The sequence below is a fragment of the Panthera onca genome, chromosome B4 (assembly GCF_046562875.1).
Source record: "Panthera onca isolate mPanOnc1 chromosome B4, mPanOnc1 haplotype 2, whole genome shotgun sequence".
NCBI classification, from domain to species: domain Eukaryota; kingdom Metazoa; phylum Chordata; class Mammalia; order Carnivora; family Felidae; genus Panthera; species Panthera onca.
Window position 1 is genome coordinate 125,869,262 of NC_138345.1, and position 23,651 is coordinate 125,892,912.

General features: G+C 45.9%; 1 protein-coding gene across 5 annotated transcripts in view; it reads left to right on the forward strand.

Moving 5' to 3' along the window:
• The window catches only part of RFX4 (regulatory factor X4), a 164,104-nt gene extending 150,160 nt beyond the window's left edge, over nucleotides 1-13,944 (forward strand). For all 5 annotated transcript variants that reach the window (XM_060656539.3, XM_060656540.3, XM_060656541.3 and 2 more), the window contains 3 exons: nucleotides 1,810-1,972; nucleotides 3,811-3,949; nucleotides 12,353-13,944. In XM_060656539.3, the coding sequence (XP_060512522.1) occupies nucleotides 1,810-1,972; nucleotides 3,811-3,949; nucleotides 12,353-12,625 (575 nt within the window). In that variant the 3' untranslated portion in view covers nucleotides 12,626-13,944. The remainder of the gene's footprint in view (nucleotides 1-1,809; nucleotides 1,973-3,810; nucleotides 3,950-12,352) is intronic.
• The last annotated feature ends 9,707 nt before the right edge of the window (nucleotides 13,945-23,651 follow it).

Here is a 23,651-nt window from a genome sequence, read left to right on the forward strand (position 1 = left end):
TCCTGAGCAGTTTGTCTACTATCTTATGGCTCCTGACCTGTCAGGTTTCCCTTGTGGCATCGTCTCCTGGAAAGTCTCTGCGCCAAGTCTAAGGCCCGCCTCTGGGAAGAGTATGCATGTTTAGCCTCGCTCCTTGTTGCACTTTTTGCTCCAATTTTAATTTCTTCCTTGACTCCCCCATTCACATTATCTTCTTGAATCTTCTGTATTCTTATGCACTCCCTTAAGTTCTTTCAGATTTAACCTTCAGTTTCCTCACCTGTGAAGTAGGCACGATCTTTATCTCAAGGTTATCGGTAAAGCACTAAGCACAGTGCCTGGGCTTTATTAAATGCTCAATAAGTAGTGTCCCTTTTTCATGTTCTTGGAATGAACCTTTGTCACTTCGTTAAAAAAAAAAGGGCATTACTTGCATTCCAAAGGATTCTCCCAATTTACGAAAGAGTTCAATACAGAGTTCTTTTAATAATAAACAGCTGTGTTCAAAGTAGGATTGCATTTTCACACACCTTTCAGAGCATCGCTCACTGAATGTCTGCCATGTAATTGGCATAGTGCTGGTCCACCAAATCTTTCTTCCACCTGCTCCATGCCGGTGCAGCTACTCACGTGCCATCTGCAAAGTCGTTGGGATGGAAGGGACTGCAGTTTTTAACAAGAACCGCTCTTCTATCTTCCCCCAGGAATGCTGAGATAGAAGAGATCTGCTGCAGAAAACACAGAAACGGAGCACCATGTTTTACCTCACTTAAGAATGGTTTCCCTTAACCAATTCTTCAGTTCTCCTCCGTCTGCAACGGGGTGTTGAATGGTCTTCCCTCCACCTCCTAAAATAGGCTTAATTGTTTCCACTATATCAACATTCTCAAAGTTATCAGAAATCAATGAGTATATCACTTAGTGATTTCTTAAATTACCATCTTTATATTCTAACCATCTCATAAAATTCTTAAGCATCTTGAGGGTTTTGCATTTTGTCAGTTTCTCTTCCCAATCCCCAGCATTTTCAAGGTATCCAATTAAAAAGTAAATTAATGGAATTAGCAATATGTATGGAATAGGTCACCGCTCAGGTCACTGTCTAATAATCTTCGAAAAGACCTGGGTAGGCAGAGCCCAGTAATCTACTTAGGGCTGCTTACAGTGGTTTGTTGGCTCCCCAGCACCTGTTTAGTTGAGCGTTGAGGAGTTACTCGGCTGTGCCTCCCTGAGCTTTTGTCCTCTCTCCTTCCCTCCCTCTTTCTCTTTCTACCTTTCCTTTCCCTTTTCTTCCTTTTAAAGTTTTTATTGAAAAACTTTTGGTCACCAGGCTCTGCACTAGTAAGCACTGGGAATCCAATAGTGGACAAAGCAGACAAGGCACCTACCCTCATAGGGCTTCTAGTCTGGAGGAGGGAGGATGGCATTAAATCAATCACATTCATTAATGGGTGTAAGATTACAAACTGTGGTAGGCACCATGAAGGACTATAGTGCAGTAGGGGATCTGACTTAGTCTGGGATTAAGACACAGGGGGTACTAAGGGAAGAATGAGGTTTCAGACAGCAGTAACAGCATGTGCAAAGGCCCCGGGGTGCTGGGAATCGTGGTTCTCTGGAAAAAAAATGAAAGAAAGATCTTGTGTCTGGATCAGAGAACAAAGACAGAGGTGGGGGATGCTTCTTGTGAGGTCAGCAAGGACTGAGACACACGCTTTGTAAAGATTTTGACATTCAGCTTAAAGAGCGTGGGAGGCCACTAAAGTGTTGTAAGAATGGGGCATGGAAGAACTGTGTTAGTGATTTATGCATCTTAATTTGTCTCTGCAGGAGCAATGCAGTCATACACGTGGTCTCTGACCTATACGGTGACAACGGCAGCAGGGTCCCCAGCTGAAAACTCCCAGCAGCTGCCCTGCATGAGGAGTACTCATGTGCCTTCTTCCTCCGTCACACACCGGATACCAGTTTATCCGCACAGAGAGGAGCACGGGTAGGTGACCTTCCTGGAATGCATGCCACCATACTTTTACATTTGGTTTTAAACAGCAGGGTTCACTTGCAGCTGTTTTCTCAAAGGGCAGGAAGAATGGTGCCCGTCGCAAAGATGGCAGTGCGCTCGGCACTGTAGGGTACTGCAGAGAACCGTCTCTTGCGGTCCCCACAAGGCCAGAGAGGTGGGCATTAGGGAGCCCATTTTACAGATGAGGAAACTGAGACTTGTTCAAGTTCTGTTGCATAGGGTCACACAGCTGGTAAATGCAGGGCCCAGGCTGAGCATCTGTCTGACTCGAGAGCCTGTGTTCTTCCTTCTTTTCTGCTTTAGAGCCTCAGCAGAGAACTCCCTTCCAGCAGTTCCCCCGGGTGGGAAAGTTTCATGGCGGGGTCCAGGTCTCCTAGGACTGGATTAGAGGAGGACTTCCCCACCCGAGGGCTGAAGGTCCCTGGAGGTGGTGGTGTTGCTGTGAAGAATAAACTGCAAATCCATTTAAAAGTGTTACCTGGGGGCGCCTGGGTGGCTCAGTCGGTTGGGCGTCCGACTTCGGCTCAGGTCATGATCTCGCACTCTGTGAGTTCGAGCCCCGCGTCGGGCTCTGGGCTGACAGCTCAGAGCCTGGAGCCTGTTTCGGATTCTGTGTCTTTCTCTCTTTCTGACCCTCCCCATTCATGCTCTGTCTCTCTCTGTCTCAAAAATAAATAAGCGTTAAAAAAAAAAAAATTAAAATTGTTACCTGAATCATAGTAGCTTCTTGCCATCATGCATTGTCTTCATTAAAAGACACTAATCTCAAAATGTCTAACGTGCAGCAATCTGAAAACCACTTGTGACGTTAAAAAAAGGGCCCTTATGCTGAAGAAGGTAAGACTCTGCCATGTGGGTGCTGACCAGCAGACCACAGGAAGAGGCCCTCTCAGGTTTCCTCCACACAGTGGCCCAGCATCACGCAGCCAGGTGACAACCCCGAGGCTGGACACGGGCCTGGCTGTTGGCCTGGGTTCAGGTGCCCTTGACCAGTGAATAGGGCAGCTGTTATTTTCTCAGAGTTTACTTCTCTTAGAGTATCTTCCCACACGTTTAGAATAGACTTTGAAAACTGTTTCAGGAAGCTTTCTGATTCTAGAGCAATGGCAGAATAGACACCCACGCGGTCTTATGTCAGCATTTTTGCTGTAAAGATGTTATTGAGAACAGTGATAAGAATATCCCATGTTTTACAGGAATTTCTGTTGTATAGATTGTCTTCACGTACGTGAACCCCCAGAATAACGAGGGGCAGCGTTTTTACAAATGTGAGAAGGCTGTGGGTAGCCCATGTTCCTACAGCTGGAAAGCGGTGGAGCCAGGCTCAGCACCGGAGTCTTTGAGAGCTGGCTGACCGTGCCACGGTGTTTCCCCGCTGGAGAGAGCTCCTCATAACACACGACATCCTTCCCCCTCACAGGCAAGCAAAGGCCTGAACAACACAAAACATAAATCCCAAAGTAACGTCTTCTTTCTTTCCTGTTTGACTTCGGGCTTTGCCACAGAGCAGGAGTAGAGGTTTCCATCACTAATTGTGTTTTACTCAGAGCTGGCTTTTCATTCCCTAAGTGCTCTCTGGGTGGTAAGGGAGGTGTGCTGGGAGGGAGAGAAGGAAAATCAACTTGGGAGTTTAAACTCACCACAGCAGGGTTGGAGATGGTAAGAACCAAAAAGGAGGAGTAAAATGGAAAATGAGAAAGAAGAACTAAAAGAGAAAGAGAAGATGAGGTTGATTTTTAAAGGTGTCAAAGTGACTTGCTGTCCCTTCCGTGACTCACAATATTCAATGTGCTTTTACTGCGGTTTAGGTACACGGGGAGCTATAACTATGGGAGCTATGGCAACCAGCATCCTCCCCCAATGCAGAGCCAGTACCCGGGCCTCCCCCACGACACAGCCATCTCTGGACCGCTGCACTACTCCCCTTACCACAGGAGCTCTGCACAGGTGAGTGGGCGGCCTGCTTCTTTGTCCAGGCCTTGGTATGCTCGGTGGCCGGTCTAGTCAACTTAACATAGTTAATTAGTACCTTCTGGATACTATGTGCAGCCTGGGTGTCACCAAGGAGAGGATGGTCTTCTCCTAAGGGGCACCCCCATCCTTCAGCAACTGCCCACAGTGGGTGCTCAGCCAGCAGTCATCTCCACTCTCTCTCACGCACGTGGGTGCGCACCAGTGGCCTTTGGTTCCACCCTCACTTTGGCCTCTCTGATCCCAGAATCCGGTCAGCCGCGATGTCTGCTGCCCTTTCTCAGGCAGCCCCCCTCACATGGGATCTTTTGTCTCCCATCCTCCCGGTGCTGGCCCTCATCGAGTCCTGTCAGGACTATTACCTCAGTGTCATTGTAACTAGTCCCCGGGTCTCACGTCTGTTCCTTTCCAGTCTAGTCCACACGTACAACCTCACCAGAAGAATCCTCCTAAAATGGGCCCTTTATCAGATTGTTCTCAGGCCACACATTTCCTTTGGCTCTTCCCTTGTCTAACAAACCGTATCAACTCCCTGCAGCCTGTGGTGAATGGAAATTGTGGTTGTACCTATAATGTCAGCGTTGGGTCCTCTACTTGTCTCAGGCACTTCCTGTTGCTCTGGCCTCAAAGGCAGCCGGTCACCAGTTCTATTCAATTCTACATCCCCAAGGTCTCTGAATGCCCCACTGTCCTTGCCTTAGCTCAGGTCTAACCTAGACTGTGGCAAAATTCTTCCCATCGGTTTCTGTATCACTAAACTTGCACCATTTCTGGTCCATCCTCTATGCTGTAGCTGGAGGAGTCTTTTGGAAAAAAAAACTTGACTGGCCATTAACACTCTCCTTCTTTTCATGTCATCGCATTCAGAGTCAAGTTCAATTCCTTGGCATACCTCCTATGACTTGTAACCATCTGGCTTCTGCCTGCCTCTGTGGCCTGCCAACCACCCCACCACCATTTGCTCCAGCCTTGCCAACCCATGTGCAATTCGCAGATATTGTTCTCTCAGGCTGGGACTTTCTTCTCCAACCTTCTGCTTGTTGTTCAGGACACCAACCCTTCCTTCTTCCAGGACCTTATGACATACCACTGCTCTAGACTCGCACAGCGCCTCTGTTGGTAACCCTCCTCACACCCCAGGCTCTGTGCTGAGCACTTTACACATCGTCATGGTAATCCTTGCAGAAAGGAAGTGAGTGTCACCTGCCTGAGTATTTGAACCCAGGCAGTGTGACCCCTGTGTGTCCCAGCTCTTGCACATGGCTCTCTGCCTCGTCTCCTGTGTCGGCATTCACTAAGGGTGTCTTGAGCAGATGAGGAGACAGGAAGTGAGGCAACACAAACAAAGGAGTGCAGAGGACATTCACTCCATCCCGCTGGTGGGGTGGGAGCCCGGGAGGTAAGCCGAGAGCTCTGCTTGAGGAGGGCACTCAGGATAAACTGGAAAGGTGCCCAATGGAGGCAGGGAGCTCTGCTGCAAAGTACTTGCAGACGTCTAGAATAGAGATAGCAGGACTTGAGAGAGGGTGGAGGCCACGATTGCATCAGCTGTCAGCACACGGATGGGCCTCTCAGGGAAGGCACTGAGGAGAGTGTATCCACAATACATGGCACTCGGGGCAAACAAGCGTCTGTTTTGATTTCCATCTGCAGTACCAAGGGGAGCCCCGGTATAATCCCCAAACAAGCCGAGAAGTTGATTCCACTAAACCATCACCTGGGGCATTCATTATAGGTCTCCAACTGCGTCACACAGAGAAGCCAGATCCTTAGGTACTGCTTCCCTCGGGAGCAGAGTCTGTGCTCCTCACTGTGATCTGCAAAATGACTCAGAGCTGCTGCCAGAGCCTGGGTCACACTTAACAGCAGTGTAAGCAGATCATGCATGCATTCATACGTTCACTCATTCATTCATTTACTCTTGAACGATGCTTGGGTGCTGACTGCGTGGCAAGCACACTCTAGCCTCTGATAATAGTGGAGAAGGGGACAGAAGTGGGCCTGCTCTTGGAGAACTTATGTTCCAGTAGGAGACAGACATCTAAGCAGCAGTGGCGAGATCAAGCTGAAGTTCCAAGCCACAGGCATTGTGTTCCCTCTTTCTTCCCTCCCTTGTCCATCCTCATGAAATTTCTGGGGTGATATTTTTATTTTTATTTGTTTTAATGTTTATCTATTTCGAAAGGGAGAGTATGTGAGCAGGGGAGGGACAGAGAAAGGGAGGAAGAGAGAGAGAGAGAGAAAGAGAGAGAGAGAGAGAGAGACAGAGAGACAGAGAGAGAGAGAGAGAATGAATCCCAAGCAGGCTCTGTGCTGTCAGTGCAGAGCCCAATGTGGGGCTCGATCTCATGAATCATGAGATCATGACCTGGGCCAAAATCAAGAGTCAGACGTTTAACTGACTGAGCTACCCAGGTGTCCCTGAGGTGCTATTTTTAAAGACATTGCCATGAAAAGAAACCAGGGTCTCCTAAAGGCCCATGTGGTCCCTGGTGATCAAAGATAGGTCTTGCAGCCTCCGCTCTGGAAGCCACAACAATCCCCGAATGGAGCACTATCATTTGATAGCAATTCTTAATCGAAGGGCCAAGGACTAATTGAAAGTCCATGGAGGAAGAGGTGACAGTCAGCCTTTTCAGCGCCCCCCCCCCCCCACACACACAGTGGCCTTTCAACAAGGTCTTTTGACAACTGCTGACCCCACCGTGCATTCACACTCTATGCTTAAAGGGTTGTGCCTTGGCCTCCATTTATACAGCAGGGTGAGAAGTTATTTACATCACCTCTCTACCCAGGTCGATGGGGGTGGGGGATAGTGCTCCTGGAGAAGGTAGGGTGTCTAAAGACAAAGAATCCTTTGCTTTGTTTTTCACTAACATTTAGGCATCAAGCTCTGTTTTAGGCACTTTCAAATACACGGACTCAATTCTCATAGCAACCTCAGGAAGAAGGCATTTTTCCTCCAGTTTTTAAAAAGGAGGAAACAGTCTCATAACGTAATTTGCCCCAGCCTATGTATCCAGTAAGTAGCAAAGCAGACTCCCATGCAAATTCTCCAGCTTTGAACCCCAAGCCCGGGGCAATGAACACTGCACCCAGTATGGTTTGGAGGGTAGGACGCAAATTCAAGAAGTTACTCTAACTGTTCTCAGTCAGTTTCAAGTTACCCAAAAGAAGAATCACATACCCTAGACTCACTTTCTCTCCTCTTGTGGTACTTTGGTTTAATGTTGAACAGAGAGGGGAAAAATCCACTGCAGGGCTAATTCGTTTTTTTAGCTTTCCAGAGCAGAGTTCAAGCTGTTCCAGTCCTGAGTAGTGAATATCACACTTCATTGTGTCAGACTCACTGGGGAAAAAGATGAGTCTGAACTGAAGGAAAACCACAGTTCTAGAATATTGGTTAAGGAATCCCAAGCGGTCATCAGCACAAGAGTAACTGAAGCTAACTTCTGCGAATAAATACCTGTCTTAAAAGACGGATACAACACATCTGTGAAGGGCAGTGATTCCATGCGCCCCAGCATTTATAAGCTCAAAATAATCTGAAGTCCTTTGGTTGTTGAAACAGTATGTGTGTGCTCTTATTTATACTATTTATTTGCACAACACATGCTTTCCTCTTGGGTAACAACAAAGGTAAACCTCCAGTCCTGCTTGAATTCTAGTAATTTCTGCATTAGTGAGTCCAGGTGAAGGAGGTGTAAGGCTTGAATTACTTCAGAAAAACACCCTTCTTGCAACTCCGCTACACTTGCTCACATCAAACTAAGTGAACAAGGAAGGGATGGTCTCAGCTGCCCCTTCCCAGGTGCCCCTTCTTATGCTCGACCAAAAAGAGAAAACAAGCCAGACCAAATACACGGCTACAAAATATTTCTGAGCCTCATTCAACATGCGTTTGTGCAACTTCTACCCTGTCAGCAGCCGTGAATGTGAATTGGGTCCCTGAGCTCAAAAGCCATTTCATCAACGATGGCTAGAAACCCATGTACAGTAGACTAGAAAGCTTTTCTTTGTTCCTCATCTGTATGGCCAAGGCCCGACCTTGCCAGCCAGTCATGTAACTCTCACCGAATCTCTGGTGGCCCAGCACAGCCCAGGGCCAGTTTGCTTAGGGTGTTCCACTTTGGGATAGCATCTTGAGCCAAAGGGGACAAAAATCAATCAACCGTAGTGGTATAAGATCTGTGACTACAGAGCCAAGCTTCCTGGGTTCAAATCCCCGCTTTGCCTCTAATTAGCTCTGTGCTTCAATTTCCTTATCTAAAAAATGGGGAGAATTATAGTACATATTTCTTAGGGTTGTGAGGGTTAAGTAAGTTGATAAAGGTTAGAAGAGGGCCTGGCTCATAGTCAACACTATTTGTGTTTTTTATTATTATTATTATTATTACCTTTCATAACACCACAGTTGTTATGTTTTGCATGGTATCTATGTCTCTTGCTATACTAGCTAGTAGGTACTCAGTTAAATACTTGTTAATGAAATGAATGAATGAATGGATCCTTGCTCTGGTACTAAGCTGCTGTGTGCCCTCAAGCAGATCATTTCCCCCTCTCTTGACTTCAGTTTCCTCATCTGTGAAATGAGAGGTAGGACGAGATGGTCGGTCTCTAAGGCTCTTCCTGTTATTAATGGACCATGATCCTATGAAGCAAAGAAGAAGAATATTAGTAATAGCTAACACATTTTGAAAACTTACTATATGTGGGAATTCTAAGAGTTTCATGTGCATTAACTCAGTCCAACCCCTAAAAGCTCAATGGATGTGAACTGTCTGGCGAATATTTGGGGGGAGCTATATCCTCTTACAGAAGAGGCTAAGAGGAAGCCTGCCTGGGGGCAGGCCCACTGGCAGAACTTTGGTGCGGTGTGAGAGCCGCCTTTCATAGGAAAACAGTTTGCGCTCCTGACTGGGCTACCTTTCACCCCTTGCTCAAGTAGCAGTCCGTTTGGTGAGGGTCAGGGATAAAGGGCTTATTCTTCCCCTCTCCAAGTGCAGGAGAGTCAGCCTTGGTGTGGGGAGTCGTTTCTCAAAATAGAACTTCCTCATGATTCTAGAGAGGCCCAGAGTCCATCACAGCTGAGATGGCCATCTGACAGAACCTTTGACTACTCATGCACACGCGCACACACACAGACACACACACACACACATGTGTGCCCACAAGTACCCCCTCACACACCTCTTTGAAGGGTGGGAACTGGGGACTTATCTCCAGTTTAACATCAGTAGCAACAGCATGTGATTTAACCCAGAAAATGGTAACTTCCTGTTATGGGCCCTCAACAAAAAGCGCCTTTATTCTGCGCAGAGCTCCCTGGACCCCAGAGTTTGTGCCCAGCATGATTAAGCACCCTGCATGAAACCGGATGTAAAGTGTGAAAGGTGAGGCTGGTGCCACAGGCCAGCCTCAGCCGCTCCCACCATGCTAAATAGAAGCTTCATTGGTGGCGTTAATCACTAGGCTGAGGCAGCGGGCACTTCAGCCTCTCGTCTTTCAATGGTCTCTTCACCACAGGGAAAACGAGTCACTGACTCATTTGCAATTAGCTGACCTAACGGGACAGATTTTTCCATGCTGGATTCTGTGGTAACAGGATTTTATTGTCCCATTAGGGATATTTTGAGCCAGTCTCATTTCCAGGCAATTACTCTTTTGAGTCTGTGACACAACCCCTGGGCACAGCTGCATCTAGGGTCCTCGATTAGGCACAAAAGCCACACTCTCTGGGGTTCTATGAGAAAGAGGCTCCAAGTCCCTACTGTGACATTTTTACCTACACTGGCCAAGGCAAGTGAGGCTCTGTCCACACCAGCGAGATGAGGCCTGGTCAGGGCCTGTAAGACCCTGTGCTGTGTAGGGGAGGAGGGAGCTTAAAGAAAGAGAAACAAAGACATTAAAGTATAATAGGGTGTCTTCCTCTCTTGTGTGATTCCGCCGTGGCAGGTTATGCCCAGTTTGCACCAGAGCGATGTGGGGGAAAATGCTATCCCAGCACTGGGTTTTATGCCAGCCTTTGTGCTAGCTTGCAGTGACTGTGGGCAGGGAGGATGCTTCACCTCACGAGTCCTGGTTTTCTCATGTAGATTCACAAGGTTGAATTATATGATCGCTAAGCTTCTGTCTAGGGGTGACACCCTGGTGTTCAGTCACCAGAGAGTGACTGGCATGCCAGGCATCATTCCAGATATCGGGGAATATGGTAGTGAACATGACACAGCCATGCCAGGAGCTTATGAATAGAAGCCAGTGGAAACGGACAGCTAACAAGCAGGATGGTGAACTCCTGACCGGAGAGGCAGAGGGTGGAGCATTTAGCTTTTTGAGATAGGATGTCCAGAAAAGTCTCTGAGGAGGTGACATTTGAGCGGAGACCTGAAGAAGGATGAAAAGGCAGGCGTGCAAGGAGCGTGGGGGGGGTAGGGGTGGGAAACAAGTGTTCTAGGCAGAGGGAACAGGTAGGACTAAGTCTCTGAGAGGGGAACCATCTTGGCCTGCCATAGGATGGGAGAGGAGGTCTCTGTGCCAGGGAGAGCACTATGAGGTGAGGGGACGTGTGCAGGGAGCTTACTTGAGAGTATATCAGGAGGGGGAGCAATCTTTTGGAAAAACATTAGAGACTGTCTTATAATAACATTTCTCAATGTTAGCTGTTTGATACCTGGGATCTTGTTTTCTTGGACAGGGCCAGATCCTACGATGGTCTCAGGCCTGAGGGTTCACCATGGCTGCCATACGAACAGCATTCTGTAGATTCCCATAATGGGCACATGGATGCACTTAAGCATCTTTGATCGGATTTGGGGATATGAAAGCCTTGGTATGCTGTCCACAGTCTCCTTGGCAACCACCCTGGGTACCTTCTCCCTTGAGTTCCCAGACACCACCTGCACGCTTCCCTCCCTCCTTCCTACCTGTTCGTTTCACTGTGAAGTGGCTGCCGTTTCTGTGTAAGGCATGCCGTCCCGTGTAAGAGAGTCCTGGCTACTAGAAGTTGGAGCCCTCTTTCTTGACCTATGAATACCTGTTTCTCTTTGCCTGCTTTGGGCCTAACAGCCTTCCCCTGCTTCCTTCGGGCGCCTAGTCAAAGGCAGAATGGTTCCCTTTGGCCCCCTCGACTATGGGGAACAGTCATTGTTGTCATCACCCCTTCTCTCAGCTGTCTAGGCTTCAGCCTGTCTGTCTCCCTCACAGGAGGCAGCCTCCCACCTAATCCCTCGGGGCTCCACTCTCCAACTGTCAGGGAAGACAGATGGGGAGCAGAAGAATTCATACATTCACACACACTCTCTCCCCTACTCGCTGCCCTTGCCATCCTTGTTGACTGGCTCCTGTCCTGGTTGGGGTGGCCCTAACATAGCCCAGCGAGGAAATCTTTGTGTCGACTGGCCTGGCCGGCAAACCGGGAGCTCTCAAAGGGAGCCCGGAGCTCCTCCCCTTCCTCCCCTGTGATTGCACTAAAAGGGGCTTATTTGCATAGCTGTCTTGGAAACAGAGAAGAATGTAGAAGAAGCAGCACTTCAGAGGCACTTCTCTTATTCCTAATTCTTTCTAGAACTGCTTCCCCTCCTCTGTCCTGTACAAAAGCACCCCTCCCATCCCCTCTCAGTTGGCTTATCTGGACTCCTTCCTCCACATTCACACCAAGCCCAACAATTTATCATTTCCTACTTGTGCATCTTTCAGAACTTCAGTGAATGTGAACCCAAAAGAGAGATGTTCTCTAAATGATAGGCACTAATAATAACCTTTGAAGCTGTTGGCTTGCTTCCTCTTCAAATGCCTGCTTTTAGGCTGCAGTTCATAATTGAATTCAACTGTAAAATGCTATTTTTAATAATGTCACTGTGGTTTACTTGGTAGTGTTGTTCTCTTGGGTTGATGGGAGTGGGACCTAGCACATCTCCATAACTAATGGTAAAATTCACAACCATACATCCATATATCCATATCTATTTGGACATGCTGTTACTTGTTTCTCTCTCTCTCCCTCTCCCTCTCCCCCCTCTCTCCCCCTCTCCCTCTCTCCCCTTCCTCCCTCCCTCTCCCCCCCGCCCCCATATTCCCAGTGGGGCTGTTCCTTCTTTTGGATTTGACTTCCCCAAATATTCCACATTAAGAGCACGAAATCAATATTACTACTTGAGGGAACACCAGCCCTACTCTCGATTTGAAGTCCTTTGCCTTTTTCCTGTTGGTTAACTTCCTAGACCAAGGTTCCATCTTTCAGGAGTTCACTGATTACTTCCTATCAACTTCCATTAATAGCATCTTAAGAAATTTAACTTAACTTGTAAATATGACCCATATTGTGTATATGCAACTTCCAAGCTAATTTTAACTTTGTGGAATTTCTTTCCCCTCAACAAGTACCCTTTCAATAGCCCCACTTCCCGGATGGAACCCTGTTTGATGAGCAGTACTCCCAGACTGCATCCTACCCCAGTCACCCCCCGATGGCCAGAGGTGCCCACAGCCAACACGTGCTACACAAGCCCGTCTGTGCATTCCACAAGGTACGGAAACTCTAGTGACATGTATACACCCCTGACCACGCGCAGGAATTCTGAGTACGAGCACATGCAACACTTTCCTGGCTTTGCTTACATCAACGGAGAGGCCTCCACAGGATGGGCTAAATGACTGCTATCACAGGAATCCATATTTAATATTAATAATAATTATTAATAATAAACCCAACAACCCACCCCCAGAAGACTTTATCTCTACACATCGTAACTCGTGGACTATTCCTAAGTGTCCCATTTTCCTAATGAATGTGAGTCTGGGATTCAGTGTGGGATGAATCAACTTTAGTTCAGAAACAGGACTCACTAAAAGTCAGTGAGATTGGGTTCCTGTAGCCAAGCCAGACTTGACTGTTTCTATAGAGCACTATTTTGGGCAGGCCAATCTGTGCCTTTTCCCTCTGTTCCACGACTTTGCTTTGTGTTGGCAAACACTCCCTGTAAGCTACTTATTTTCCTGTTGACAAAAGCTCATTAGTCTTGATGGATACTAGAGACAGAGTCTGGTTTGTGTTCTTGGATGGGCACATAATTTACCAAGAGCATTCACCTTGCCATCTGTCATCTTACTATACAACGAACAGCCCTCAGGTATGTTCTACGCATCCCTTCTTCCTGGTGGTGCCGTCACTGCTTCCTGGAACACCGGGGCTAAATGCTGGTGTCTGGAAGACTCTAGATCCCCTGTTATTACACTCATGTTACTCACAGTACCTGCATTGTCTTGGAATGTAAGCACTGTCTAGAGGGAAGGAAGAGGCCTGTTCTGTATGCCTTAAGTTGATTGAGGTTTGTAGGGGACCGGTTCTTCTACATACAAGTATTTGTCCTAAGTTTGCACAATGGCTAGTGTCAGCAAAAGGCAGGAGAGGGGCTTTTAAAATTCTGTGAGAATGTGGATGTATGGTATTGAGTATCACACTCAGCTCTGCTGTATTAACTCTGTGAAACCAGATGGACCAAACATTAACTTACCAAGCACCAAGCGTGAAAATGACTTTCGTGGTTCCTTCATAAGACTGTAATAATTTCCGACACTTTGATAGAAAAAAATTTTTTTCAAAGCTGTGCCTTTGAGCCTATACTATACTGTGTATGTGTGGAAATAAAAATGTATTGTACTTTCGGAAACTTTTTTTGTAGGCATTTTTCTGTCAGATTGGTAGCAATTTGTGAGGTTTGTTAGAGATTAACATAGGTTTTCTTTCTGTATTATAAAATGCACCAAGCAATTATGGTGGACCTATTACCCTATGGGTAAGAAATAAATGGAGATATGACATCGGATGTTTCAGCAGTTGTTCTGTAAATAAAATCTTTGATCACACCACTCAGTGTGATAATCATGTCTACAGCTAAAATGGAAATAGTTTTTTCTGTACAGTTGTGCAAGATATGAATGGTTTCACACTCAAATAAAAAGTATTGAAATGACCTGCTTTCTTCATTTTTATTCTGCATTTGACATGACTTCTGTGTGTGTGTGTGTGTGTGTGTGAGAGAGAGAGAGAGAGAGACAGAGAGAGAGAGACAGAGAGAGAGATAAATAGCATTCTGAATACTCAGGGTGTAAATAGGCAAAACAAAACTAAGTGGTCTTATCTGGTTGTTCTTATCCACTTCTCCCATTGTCTTGTCATAAAGCAATCATTAAAATTTGGATAGGCCACACATCCAGTCCTTGAATGATTTAGTATCTACAGCCTAGTTGAGGTCTGTAAGGGACCAGTTCTACATACCAGGATTTGTCTTAAGTTTGCACAATGGCTAGCGTCAGCAAAGGACAGGAACCTTTCAGCTCTTACAGGGAATATTATTCTTCAATACCAGCATCATTAAGAGGTCCCCTGGTCCTTAGTTCATTATGCTTTAATGATCTGTGGGTGTAAAGATACTTCAAGTGCAGTGCTTTAAATACTAATAAACTTCTGGAACAGAACAGTAACATTACTGAATATTAAGTATCAAAAAGTCCTTCTCCAGCACTGCATCTTGATTCTAGGATTGAGGAGCGAGGATATAGAGGCAAGATGACTGTTTTGTCCAAACATTAAAGAGTAGGATCTATGAGAAATTCAGAGCCACAGATTTCCAGAAATGGCAGCAGTGACTATTTTAACTAAAAGGCAAGAGAATTTGACAACTCGATTTGCATGTTGAAAGATTTATTTTTAAAGCCAAGCTCTTACTTGCTATTACATAACATATTTATACCTAAGAATGATTTTAGGATTAAAATGATGTCTTTTACACAGCATCCCCTTAAAAATATTTCACTATGTTGGGGCACCTGAGCGGCTCAGTTGGTTAGGCATGGAACTTCGGCTCAGGTCATGATCTCGCGGTCCGTGGGTTCAAGCCCCACATCGGGCTCTGTGCTGATAGCTCAGACCTGGAGCCTACTGCAGATTCTGTATCCCTCTCTCTCTAACCCTCCCCTCTCGGGCACACTCTCTCTCACTCAAAAATAAAATAAAACATTAAAAAATTTTTAAAAAATTTCACTGTGTTGTTCAACAAAAAGAAAGTAGATGTTGGATTTCACTCCCGGAAGATAAATTAGTTTGATCTCTTGGCCACAGTGCATTAGTTGGCCCTGAATGAGGAAAGTGGGAGGGGGGGTGCGGGGGGAGGGGGGCAGAAGGAAGAAGAAGAAAATGTCAGATTCAGTCACTGCATAACATGAACCATACCTGTTGCTCTCATACAGTTCAAAGCCAGTGCTTCATAATGGAAAGGATGTAGTAAGTCTGACTTTTGACTTACCAAACACACAAAAGAAGAAGCAATTGCCCAATTGTCTAGCCAGGTAGCAGCAGCACATAATACTCCTGCGCAAATAACAGCCACAAGGTCATTAAATGTACAGATCTTTAGGCAAAAATAGTCACAGTCAACAAGGGCTGAGTCCCAGAGAATAGAGTGGACATTCCAACAACTTTGCAGAGGAGAGAATGTGTGCCTCCTGCTCGCAGCACAGCAGAGAACTGGGGGTCAGCACTGTAGGAAGAGGGAAGCTTTTGATGAGGACGAGTGGTCCCCGGGCGCACTCTCCAGAACACAAGGTGCCCATGTCTTGGGAATTGAGTGTGTTACTTGTGTTCCCAATTGTTCTAAACCTTCCATTTCAGAATGGAGAAGGATTTGATTAGGAAAAGACAACAGCTGCTGTGAACTCAGGACTCAAATGCACCTTCTCTGCCTCTGATGGTTCCTTGCCAGTCACCAGAATGGGAATGGGCAAGGTTGGCAGCTGGGAGTAGGGCCAGTCACTTGTCAGAGGAAGAACAGAGGAGTCTTGGCAATAAAGGGACACTCCCCTCCTTAGGACTCTTTCTGAAAAGGACTCTGCCAGCTTGAAACTGGCTGAAGTTGTGAACAGCAGCCAGGATGGCTCACCCACGTTGCAAGCCTGTGGCGTCCTAGGCATCCATCCTGCTGTGTCCTTTTGTCAGGCCACCAGTACACCCCAGGTCTGGGAAGAAAGGGAATCTGTGGCCCCTCTGAGACTGCAGCCCAGTCAGAGAACAATCAAACGTGTGGCATTAGGTAAGCCCAACCCAGATGGGGAGAGGGACTGAAATCGTGGAAAGAGAACTGAGAGGGAGTCTTGGCTTCACCACCATGTGACCTTGGAGGAGTCCAGAGTGAGGACCTCAGGCGGCGATGTTCTAGAACTATGACATCCCAAATCGTGGCCTGTGTGCTGCTGCTGGAGCGGGGCCGGCAGATCTGGGTGAGGAGGGCGGACAGCTTAGGGGAAACAAAGAATGGACTGGCAACTGGGCAGTGATTCAGAGGCAGCCACAGGAGAGAGGACGACGGCTCCACCAGCTGGTGCTCAAAAACAGCCCGAGGTTTGTGCCCACGAGTGAGGCCGTATACCTGCCCCCCGCCACCGAGCAAGCCGTACCCCCTTCCTCAGAGCCAGCCCCACTCTCTCACATGATAGTGGTCTTCTGCTATTTTCCTTGCCTCCAGCTTTGTCCTTCACGTTTGCTTTAGAGTGACATCAATCACAATGTCCGAAGTGACTCGGGCCATGGAAAGAGCAAAAACAAGCAGGCTGTTTGTCCCAACTACCTACATCTCTTAAAGGCCGAATCACAAGATTTAAAAAAATTAAATGCTGGGAAGGAATGGTACAAATACTCCCTTTTTATACAGGGAAAAGAAAGAGTGTGGGGAGTGGGTTGATGTAGGTTTCCTGAGGCACAGAGTTCAGACTTAGACAAGGGCCAAAAGCATGCAAATCATCACCACTGGGGAGCTTAAGAGAAAAAGGTGGAGATACTCATTGGCTTCAAAGTGAGGTAGCACTGGGATTAAATCTTGGTTCCACCAAAGATGTTGTGGAAGGGACATTCCTGCTCTCAGTAGGATTGGATTTCAGTGGTTCTCAACTCTGGCTGCCCATGAGTGTTACCCTGTCGACTTTAAAAAAAAATACTGATGCACGGGTCCCACCACAGTACACAACGGGCCTGGCATGTGACCTGCCTCCAGCATCAGTAGCTTTCAAGCTCCCCAGGTGATTCTAATATGTAGCCAAGGTTGAGAAACACAACCCCTTACACCTTGAAGCTCTAAGATCCAGGGGCTGTGTTCCCTGAGTAGCTTTTGCCCAGGGTTCCAGTCTGTCCAGAGTGGAGAAGAGTGCCACTCCCCCCTCCCCACCCCAGTCTACACTGTTTGGTTTCCCCCTCCACCGCAGCTGACAAAGCTTTCCCTAAGGGCACTGTTTTGTTTGCCCTTCAGCCCAGCCCACCTCCCTACCACTCTGCCGCCTGCCCTCCTAACCTGGACCTTCTCTGCTTCAGTTCCTTGGCAGCCTCCCAAGCTGAGCCAGCTTGGACACAGCCCCTGTGGTTTCCTCTTCTTCCAAGGAGGTCAGAACCTTTTGTGCTTCGTCAGCCTCCTCCCTGAAGCTCTTCCCCCCCATCCCTCCCTCTGCACCTCACCCCCCCAGCCTTCTCACCCCCATATTTTGCTGCTGCTAGTGTAGGTGAGACGGAAGACGTGGGCCCCAAGAGTTGAGAAAGGAGCTGTTGCTAGGAAAGGAGTGTGGGTGAAGAGAGGTGGTGGGTGGGAGAAATAGGGCTCCCCGGTTGTATTCTACTCTCTGCCATCATACATGCCTCAAGAGCTAAAACCAGTTGTTTGGGAACTATGATGAAAAATAATGAGGTCTGACCATGACAGCAGGGTGAGGGGACCAACCTCAGGAACAGCTGCAGTGCTGCCGCTTGGTATTTATAATAGTCTCCTGAGAGGAGGGAAGAGCTGCGGAGAAGAGTTGAGAAGGCGTGAATTCTCCGGGAAGTGCCAAACTGTGACCCCACCAGGGCTGGTATCCACCATGTTCTGGCCTGCGCTCCACCTCTCAGACGTGATCAGCTGCAGGAACCCACATGTAGTCAAGGCAGAGGGACCCGTCTAAATGAGGGGCCTGGGGCATGCTGGGCGGCACATTTCTGAAATGGCTCTGCCTTCATTCATGGAACTTCCCATTTCTTGGGGTCTGCTCTGTGCCAGGCACAGCAGAGGCCTCCTCTCCGTTCCTCACAACCTCCTGGCAGTGTCAGTGGTACAGCCATTTCTATTTAGAGGTGAAGAAACGGAGGCGCTGAGCCTCGCCCCAAGTCACACACAGTAAGTGGCAGGGCTGGGATTTGAGGACAGAACTGCCCTGCTCCCCAGTCTGTGTTCTTCCTACAATACACTGCCTTCTTCCTCCTTCCTCCTTTTGTCTCCACTCCACCCCACCCCCATGCCTCTCTCCTAAGTGCCTTTGGCCGGTGCAGATTTTAAATCAACCTTGACCATGGTAATAGAACCTACTGGGGTTGAAAAGAGTTTCAGAAGTTCTGGGAAATTCTTGTGTGTGCTAAATGAAGGCAGTTTCTAGGCCGGGCACCAGATCTTCCCCCACACTCGAAGTGGCATTCCACTCACTCTAAGTTAACAGCAGACTAGCTTTCCCTCTTGTCCTTTCCCAGGGCACATACAAACCAATACATTATCAGGGACCAAGATTTGGTCATTCTATACAGAAACAGGAACAAAAGAAAATCAGTAATGTAAAACAAAAAAAAATACCAGGTCACGGGAGGATTTTTATTACCAGGTTGAAAAAAGGCTCTGCAGGGGAGGCGCAATGAGCCAAGTATTCACCAGAATGAAGTCATTTGAAGGGGGGAGGCGAGGTGAGGGGGGACTGGCTACCTCTTGCTGTTCAGGTCACTACCCTTTGACAGCGGTGGCCTCTGACCTCAACAACCCTACAATTCTGTTTTGACTGACCCTGAAACCCATGAAATTCAGATGTAGGCACTGCCCAAAAGTTGAGATAAAGCTGACTAATATGGGAAAAGCTCCCGGTATGTGCCCCCAGCTGAAAGGAGCTGGCAGTTCTTTGGCGGTAGATGCAATTTATTCTGTCCTCCTCCTTTCAGGGAAATGCTAATCCTTCATAGGCAACTGGAGGGGAAGACTAAAATGTGTTGATGATGAATGACAATAATCCTTTGTCCACTTCTGCCTCCTCCTAGGGTTGAACCTTAAGAGTTTAATCAAATGTTGGTAAGTAAATTAATGCTTTACTGCATAGAGTTAAAAAGGAAGTGGTGGGAAGAAGGGCTGTGAGAATATATTTTTTCTGACATGTGAATCTCAAATACTTAATTGCAAAGGCACTGATATGGGGCATGTGTGTGTGTGTGTGTGTGTTTTGGGTGTTTTAGTCCCCTTATTTACACATGCACACATAAGACAGTATTCGCAAACTGTCTTATATTAAAGTGTATCAGTGTAAAGACATTAACTTCAAGGTTTAAAAACCAAAGCAGTGTGCTGGAAATGCTTTTCTGTTGTTAAACATCAGCGACATCAAAACTCATGTGTTTGTGCATCAATAGGAATAACATGACCTTTATCCCCAAATCTTCACATCATTGTGCAGGAGGCTGCATTTCTCATTCCGGTTCAGCTAACAATTGAGTGGCTACTCCACACCAGGTGTGCTGTGCTGGCCACTTTGACAGCCATCTCTTTTAACCCTTACAGCCTCCTCCAAAGTAAGTGGTATAATGCTTATCACAGTTGAGGAAATCAATGTTCAAAGAGGAAGAGTGACTTATCCCTGAACACCCAGGGACAGAGGTAAAATTCAAACTAGTCTTTTGGCCTTCAAGTTTTCCTATTGGATACAAAAACCTGGTTTCCAGAGGATTTTAATGAATTTGACAAATGATAGGCTTCTGAGAGGCACACAGAGAGTCGGGACTCAAACCCAGGTTTTCCAATCACCAGCCCTGGGTCTTTTGCCACATTACAGCATTGCCACCCAAAGCGCTGGGTTTTCCCAAGAGGTGTTTGGATGGGATTCCAAGCCAGCAAGATGCAAATAGGTCTGACCTACATTCCAGCTCTTGGATAAATAAAAACTCCTAAAGGGCAGAGCCCATTTTGTGTGCTTAATTTGAGAGTCCCACTGTGGACAGTCAATATTAAACAAGAATAGGTACATTTGCCAAGGACTAACAGCATGGGTTCAATTTTAGCAATTAAAATACTGGGAATATGACTGAGGATCCTAATAAAGGTGCTGGAAGGCTGGATCGAGTAATCTTAGATTTATAGGAGTTAAAAAAAACAACTTTGAAGTCACCCAGTCCAACTCTAATTTTATAAATGAGACCCTGAGAAATTAAAATAATGTGCACAAGGATCTGACACTGGCTGGCAACTGACCCTCTCCTGTCTCCCAGTGCTATTTAACTTTTTGGCATATGGCATAGTAAGAGAATGTTTTCAGGAATGTAACATGCCATAAACTGAAGTTGGATTGGCTGCCTATGGAGTCATCATTGATTATGAAATGTCCTTCATATTTAACTTTTACTTATCCCACTGACCAATTGACCTCTAAGAAATCCCCATTGATGGCTTTCAAGTTCAACCAAGTCAATATTTCTCAATAAGTGTCTCATTAATTTTGTCCTCCTGAACTTCTTTCATGGCATTCCCCCCTACCTGCTGGCCCTCCAAACTGCCTCCACCATTCTTTCTTTATAATTTGCCTTCCCCGAGAAGGCTTCTCTGCTTCCTTGTCTTCCCATCAATGTTCATCTTGCAATTTCCACAGTACTTATGTTCAATTCCTTTCTTCCTATTAAAAAACATTCACTTATTGCCTGGGTGTTTCCTATATCCCCAAAGGACAGGATCAATTGTTTCTACTTATTTTTTTTTATGGTGCCTAAGACAATGCTGTGCTCCAAAAAACCACCAAATAGTTGTTTAAGGAACAAATCATGTTGATTGACTTTGCTACAAAAGGGAGACCTCGTTATTGGTAGAAAATGAAATTAAAATCACTTTCTTCTGCTAGGTTATTCTGAATTCTCAAAGACTAACGAGTCACATGCACATGAATTTGATAGTCTATCAAAAAACTAGGTCAGGGGCACCTGGGTGGCTCAGTAGGTTAAGTGTCTGACTCCTGATTTCAGCTCAGGTCATGATCTTGTAGTTTGTGGGATCGAGCCCTGAGGGCACAGAGCCTGCTTGGGATTCTCTCTCCCTCTCTCTCTCTCTCTGCCCCTCCCCTGCTAGCATTCTCTCTCTCTCTCAAAATAAATAAACTAAAAAAAAAAAAAAAACAAAACCCAACTAGTTTGGTGGTTGATAGTGTATCAAAATATTAGTCCAGTGGTTCTGAACCCTGGCTGCTCATTCAAATCAACTTGGAAGCTTTTAAAATTACCACTACCCAGGCCTCACCACAGATCAACTGAATCAGAATCTTTGCAGGTATGCCCAAGCAATGATTTGCATATGCCATACTGGTATTTGATTTGCATATATTGATTTATACAACCTCACTCTTATGAATAGATTTTTCTAAAGAATGAGCATGATCAAATATGGTTTTCTTGTTGTTCTTAGAATCACAAAATTTTAGAACTGAGAAAGAACTAAGATAATATCTGGACCAACCCCTTTATTTTACAGCTGAAGACTCTGTGGCTTAAGAGAGTTTGAGTAGCCTGATACAGTGGCGAGATGATTGCTGAGTGACCAGTCATATCCTGAATTAGTGGAATTCTCTGAACTCCACACAAAAAAACATTGTGTGTATGTGCGTGCGTGTAAGATTTGGATTTTAAAAGCTGTTAGCACCAGGTACTACTTAAAGACCAATTTGGCACATTCCATCTAGCCCGTTGTCATGGCAGAGGAAATGTCACAGTGGGATATATCAAAGTCCAAAATAAATGACTAGTATATATTTGCAGGCTTTTTCATTGGCCCCAATCCATAACATTTTATGCTATCAGAGCCCAGAGCACTTCTAGCCCTGAACTATACCACTTATTAGCAGATTTACTGCTTATGAGCAAGCTAATCAACACCCTGAACTTCCCTTTTCTCTATAAAAAGGAAGACAGTGCCTGTCCTATTGACCTTTCATTTTTCAGCTATTATAAGGATTAAATCAGATGATCTACGTATGGATGTCTTGAGAATAGTAAGGCACTGTGTATATATCTGTATAGAATTACTATGTTGCTATCTTTCAGAGCAATGACTTGTGAATAAATGTGTTACTTTGATTACCCAGGCTCTAAACCCTAATTCCTTGGTACCATGCCACCCAAGAATCAACAGGAACTGGAGTTAGTGCTGGACTAGAGACTCTAGTCACTGAAAGTACCCCGTAACTAAATATTCAGGGAGGTAAAGTGATGTAGTGACCCAGGATTTAGCTAGTCTAGGCTCTAGTCCCAGAGTCTGCTTTTAACTATTGACTTTGGACAAATCACTTAATTTTTCTGGGACCAGAGTCTCGTCAGTGGTCAAAAGATGACTTGAATTAGAGTCAAAGATCCTTTTGATTTATAAAATCAGAATATTAGTGCTTAATTAAAATTACTAAAGTGCAATTTCCCAAGCCGTTAATTGATGTGGTTTCACATTTTTTAAATCTCTTTTTAGAAGTTCAGGGTTGGAGCCTAAAAACATAAGCCTATTTCTGGTAAATAGACATTTTGAACACATGTGTAAGACCCTTGTTAAAAGCAACATCTCTACTCAGATACTTTATGCTTGTTAGTGTCCTGTCCTGATGCCCTTGCTCCATAAATAAATATATGGTTACCCAAAAGGCATGTAATACACTACTGGACACAGAGTAGGTACCCAAATACTGTTACTTTACAGCTTGCAGTAGGAGTCCTAGCTCTTATTACTTAACTTGTCTGAGCCTGTTTTTGTATTTATAAATGGGAAAACAGTACCTTCCTCAATGATCCACTGAGATAGTGTATATTAAAATGCAGAAAAAAGCGGGGTGCCTAAGTGGCTCAGTTGATTCAGCATCCAGCTCTTGATTTTGGCTCAGGCCATGATCCCAGGGTCATGGGATTGAGCCCCGTGTTGGGCTCTGCACTGAGCGTGGAGCCTGTTTGGGATTCTCTCTCTCCCTCTTTCCTTCTGCCCCTCTCCTCCACTCATACTCTAAAAAATTAAAAAAAAAGTTTTATAAACTGTTAAAAACAATTGCAAGGTATTACGATTACCTAAGGAATGCAAACTGCTCTCAGTGTATTTTTTTAAGAGACAGATTAAAATCTTTCTGCATTAGTTTATCATGGACACAGCACCTACTCCAGTGCCTGGCTCAACAGATATGCTCAATGAGTGTCTGCTGCGTGAAAAGTATAATCCGCAGAAAAATCAAAAGCTCCATGAGCTTAGATTCCATATTTCTTTTTCTCTGCAAATTCCCAGAGCTAACACAGCATCTGACAGATAGAAGAAGACAATAATTATCAGATGAAAAATTGTTACCCCTCTAGTTCCTCTTCAACACAGCTCAAGAGGTAGACGTGGGCAGAAGAGGCACCAAAGACGACTTCTGATACAGGCTGCTTGGAGTGGGACTGGAAGTTATTTGGAAAATTCACCCACTCTCTAATAGCTTGGGAAAGCAAAAAAGAAGCATAGACTCTTGAGTTCCATCAAGTTCAGTTTCCAAATTGTGCAATCTGGGTAAATTAATCTATTAACCCCACCGAGACTGTTTGCTCCTCTTAACCTGAGAATAGTACCCACCTCATAGAGTTAAGCACTAGAAT